The following is a 4,602-nucleotide window of genomic DNA, read 5'->3' as shown; positions in this document are numbered from 1 at the left end:
TTGTTAGTTCAAATATTAAACGTAAATGATGCAAATTCAATTGGTAGGTAATTATGGGGTATTCAGCTAATCAGGTTTACCACATGACTATGTTAATTAAGAGGAAAAATTGGCTTGTTAATCACACACAGTCAAGATTCCAGAATGCAAAATAAAAGGGAGAAAAGTTGTATTCATAGCCCCATCTTTTTCTGATTCCTTGCAAATTAAATCTCTCCTCTAATAATTAAAAGATTAATCAGGTTTCTTGAAGTTTCTAAATAATAGGAAAAAATGGAAGGGATGATGATGATAATAATAATATTAATAATAGGTGAGTGAATTTGACAGATTCATTTGAAGAAATTTTTTTGGTATAACATTAACTTTGAGAGAAGAAGAAGCTAACTCAGCCAACAAACATAGCAATTAGGTTGGAAGTATGCTGATTTCTTCTTTATTTGTAAGAAAAGGAATGTGATGAATAATAGCAGTTCAGCTGTTTTGAATCTTGAAAACCAAGTAAAATTCAACCTATGTTATTAAAATCTTCCTTTTGGAAATTAAAAAAAAAAATAAAAAAATCTTTGATGTGTGTATAACCATTATTCTATTTAAAATAATCTCTGATCTCTACCCAGTAGAGAGGTTTGAATATACACTAACTACCCTATTCAGACCTCCTCTCCTCTGTCTGATTAGACCGAGTATGTTGTTGGTGGTGTATGTGTACATCTCATCCATCCAATTCCACTTAAAACCAACTTTGGACAAGCTCAAACAGCAATATCTAATTTCAAGAATCATAATTTTTTGAGGACCCACTAAGGCAAATTATCAATTTGGACAAAAGAAGAAAAGGAAGATAAAAACTATTTCACAATGAAGGTGACCTAGGCTTGAACAACTAGATGGGCATCTTTGCATTAGGCAGCAAATGGTTCCTCTGTGACCACATCAAAAAAATTTAATTATTAGAACAAGAAACCAATCCCCTTTCTCTATGCATTACAGGGACAGGTTTGTCTCTCGCTTTAAATAGTGCTCCATTTACCTAGACTATAGGTATATAATATAATTACACCTCCTCCATTTACTTAAAAACAAAAATTATACCCCATTTAATTAAATCGAGAAGAAAAAAAAATTAGGGAATTCATCTCATTTATTCTAGTTTTGATGGGTAAAATTAATTTATATCTGTTGCTGGTAAGAGATTACAGCTATCTCATGAATTTAAGTAAAATGCATGAAAGCTAGCAGCCTAGCCTTGACATCACGGATATTAAAAAAAAAAAAAAAAGTAGATCCCCCTTTGTTCAAACCTCACTAGACACAAACAAAACCAATAGATCATTCTACCCAATAGACTTATTTTGGTGAACAAAGTTAACTCTTATTTATTGCTGATGAGAGGTGATGTATATCTCCGAATTTAGTCGAGGTGCATCATGGTTATTTTAAAAAAGAGATTAGGCCCTATTTTTTTTCACAAAACCTATTCTCTTAATTAGTAGTAAAAGAGATTAGGCCCTATTTTTTTTCACAAAACCTATTCTCTTAATTAGTACTACTCTAATTTATTTATTTATTTATTTTTATAAAAAATAAAATAAAGGGAAGGTAAGAGGGAGTCATATGAGGAATAGGTGGGCAGCATGGGCCATATACAAACAATGCCAGCGGCAGCGGTAACGGCAGAGACCTTCTGCACGCCCAACAACAATATCAACCCCAACTCCAAGACTATTATCCCCACATCTACCTTATTCATTATTATTGATTCTCCTTCTCTTTCTCTATACTCCTCTACACAAAAACAAAATACCTTTACGTATGTGGGGTGTGTGGATAATACCAATACACCAAAGGTGAAAAATTCAATGAATAATAAATAATAATTATAATAATAATAGTAGGGGTAGAGGGGAAAGAGTTGATAAGAAACACGAGAGTTCTTTCTCTCCAAAGAAAGAGCCAAAACCAAAGCTAAAGCCACGGCAAAAAAAAGAAGGAAGAACAAAGCAAAGCAAAGGAAAGGCAAAACCAAGAACCAGAATAAGACGGGCTACCCCTCTCTTTCTCCCTTTCTTGGACTGATTCTACATCATCTCTCTCTCTTTCTCTTTCTTTCATATGCTTTCAAAAGCATTACCAAAGAAGCAAGCATCATAAGCAAACAAACAAACAAGCAAAGGAGGCAAAGCAAGGCAAGTTTTTTGAGGAGGAAAAACACACACAAGAAAGTTATAGAAAAAAGATAAAAGTTTTTAGGTTGTGGAGAAAAGTGTGAAGGGAGAAGATGGTCATCATGTTGGTGTTCTTGTAAATGGTTTCTTCATTCACTTATTAACCTCACTCACTCATATTCTCTCTCTATTGAGAATATAAAAGCTTCTTTCCTTTTTCTCCCTTGTCCCTCATTCTTTACATTTCTTTGAAGGGTGTCACTGAAGAGTCTTCCCTGCCTTGGTTTATGGCATCTTCTTCTCTATTCATGCTGTTTATGTGTTAGCCCTTAATCAGTCTGAAACCCCTCCCCTCCTCTTCCCTCACCCACCCACCAATCACACATCTCTTCATTACCATCTTCCAACTTAGAATCCCTTTTTCTCTCTATATAATCTATCTACCTTTCATTTCCTGTATCAACTCTGATCATATCGCATTTATCCCCATTTCAAGAAATGGCTGTTCAAGCTCAATATCCATCAAATGTTCTCTTTCTAAACAGGTGTGCATTCAACAACCCTCCTCTATATTCCACTTTTTGAATCGTATCTCTTCCTTTTTCTTGTCTATAGGTAAGTTTAATGGGATTTTAATTGATTCTTGTTTTGCAGAAATGTACAAGAAGGAAAAGGCCCACTGGGTAATGATTATTCATTACAACCTCGACCTGGTGGTGCTGGTGGTGGCGGAGGTGGATCTTTTCTTGATCAAACACAAATGCTATTCAATCCAGGAGGTAGGAAGAAAAAAAACCTCAACTACGCTTCAAATTCAATCTCGAATTCAGAAAACTCGAAAAAATCATCTGTTTTTCTTCTTCGCCTTTCATGATTAAAGTTGAATTGAAACGTACATATTTTGTATCTCATTGAATATTTATAATGAAAAGTAATATGATTTTGTTTGTAATTTTTTAGCAGGTTCAAATTCAAGAAAGAGAGGAAGAGAACTTACAAGTACAACAGCGCCAATGAATCCATTGATGACAATGCAATCTCAGCCTCAACCGCAACTCATTGACCTCACTCAGCTCCACACATCGGCTCCATTGCAGCAACAGCCACCAAATGTTGTCTCCACCGGACTCCGTTTAGCTTTCGGAGATCAGCAACAACAACAGCAGCAGCATCAATTACAGCAACAACAACATCATCATCACCATAACTCTCTTTCTCCTCAATCCTCTCAATCATCAGCTTTCTATTCAATATTAACAGAAGACTTAGCTACTCATATCAAACAACAACGTGATGAAATTGATCATCTCCTCCTCATTCAGGTACTATTTACAATCCAAAATTTCATCAATTAAATTACATACTAATTCAAATCGACTGTATGAATTCTCAATGTTGATTCATCAGTAATGTGAGTTTTGTTTATTTCGCGCAAATTCACTATGCTGTTTGAACTTGTTTTCCACATTTCTCAAATGAAATTTTCTTTTTTGGAATTCAATTCAATAGGGAGAGCAATTGAGGCGTACGCTAGCAGAGAAGAGACAACGCCACTACCGAGCACTGATCGGAGCAGCGGAGGAATCAATGGCGCGAAGGCTAAGAGAAAAAGAAGCAGAGATAGAAAAAGCAGCTCGTAGAAATGCAGAGCTAGAAGCACGTGCAGCGCAGTTAACCGCGGAGGCGCAGGCATGGCAAGCAAGAGCTAGAGCACAGGAAGTAACAGCAGCAACACTTCAAGCACAGCTACAACACGCAATGATCAACAACAACAATGGAAGAAGTAACAACGAAAGAGAAGAAGGAAAAGCAGGTGAACCGGAGGATGCTGAATCGGCCTACATTGACCCGGACCGAGTAATTGAATCGACCGGTGGCGGTCCGAGCTGCAAAGGGTGCAGAAAACGGGTTGCATCAGTAGTAATATTGCCGTGTCGCCATATGTGCATGTGTAGAGAATGTGATGCTGTTGCTCAAGCATGCCCATTGTGTTTCTCCATTAGAAGCTCAAGTGTTGAGGTCTTTTTCACTTAGAAGCCCAGGCCCAACTTGAAAAGCCCAAATCATGGCCCACTTTGTTTTTTGGCCCAAGACCAAGTTAATGTTCTAATGGTAAAAACGAAGTTTTTTTTTCTTTTTTTTTTTTTTTTAAAAAAGGTAAACATAAATGAAGAAAACATGCAACAAAAATAATATTTCATTTAATAACTATATAGTCCGTTTTACCCAAAATTTTCTTTCTTTTTATTCTTTCTCTTGGGATTTAATTTTTGCGATAAATTGAGGACTAAAAATTCTTCTTATTCTTTTGTTTTGTTTTGGGAGAGGTTAAAATACAGTTTGAGCCTTTTCGATCCTTTTTCTTTATTTACCCTCATTTTAGAAAATTACTTCATTTGTCAATTCGTTTATTACTGTCTTGTGACATCATAAA

At 35.7% G+C, this 4,602-nt stretch overlaps 1 protein-coding gene across 2 annotated transcripts; it reads left to right on the top strand.

Annotated features, from left to right (window-relative positions):
* Positions 1-1,541: 1,541 nt before the first annotated feature.
* Positions 1,542-4,302, top strand: LOC107869017 (BOI-related E3 ubiquitin-protein ligase 1). Of its 2 annotated transcripts, none has more exons than XM_016715614.2 (4): positions 1,542-2,713; positions 2,823-2,947; positions 3,132-3,490; positions 3,678-4,302. In XM_016715614.2, exons 1-4 carry the CDS (start codon positions 2,667-2,669, stop codon positions 4,200-4,202), a joined length of 1,056 nt encoding a protein of 351 aa, XP_016571100.2. In that variant the 5' UTR covers positions 1,542-2,666; the 3' UTR covers positions 4,203-4,302. The 2 variants fall into 2 exon arrangements, with proteins under 2 accessions (XP_016571100.2, XP_016571096.2); XM_016715610.2 differs by having other exon boundaries at positions 3,129-3,490.
* The last annotated feature ends 300 nt before the right edge of the window (positions 4,303-4,602 follow it).

Source organism: Capsicum annuum, chromosome 1, assembly GCF_002878395.1.
Source record: "Capsicum annuum cultivar UCD-10X-F1 chromosome 1, UCD10Xv1.1, whole genome shotgun sequence".
Lineage (NCBI taxonomy): Eukaryota > Viridiplantae > Streptophyta > Magnoliopsida > Solanales > Solanaceae > Capsicum > Capsicum annuum.
The sequence above is the reverse complement of the archived record's forward strand: the minus strand, read 5'-3'. Positions and strand labels throughout refer to the sequence as shown.

Excerpts from the sequence above, each read along its gene's own strand:
- LOC107869017 (XM_016715610.2), top strand. The coding sequence starts at position 2,667 with ATGGCTGTTCAAGCTCAATATCCATCAAATGTTCTCTTTCTAAACAG. Across the intron at positions 2,714-2,822 it reads AATGTTCTCTTTCTAAACAG|AAATGTACAAGAAGGAAAAG; the intron begins GTGTGCATTCAA and ends CTTGTTTTGCAG. Across the intron at positions 3,491-3,677 it reads ATCATCTCCTCCTCATTCAG|GGAGAGCAATTGAGGCGTAC; the intron begins GTACTATTTACA and ends TCAATTCAATAG.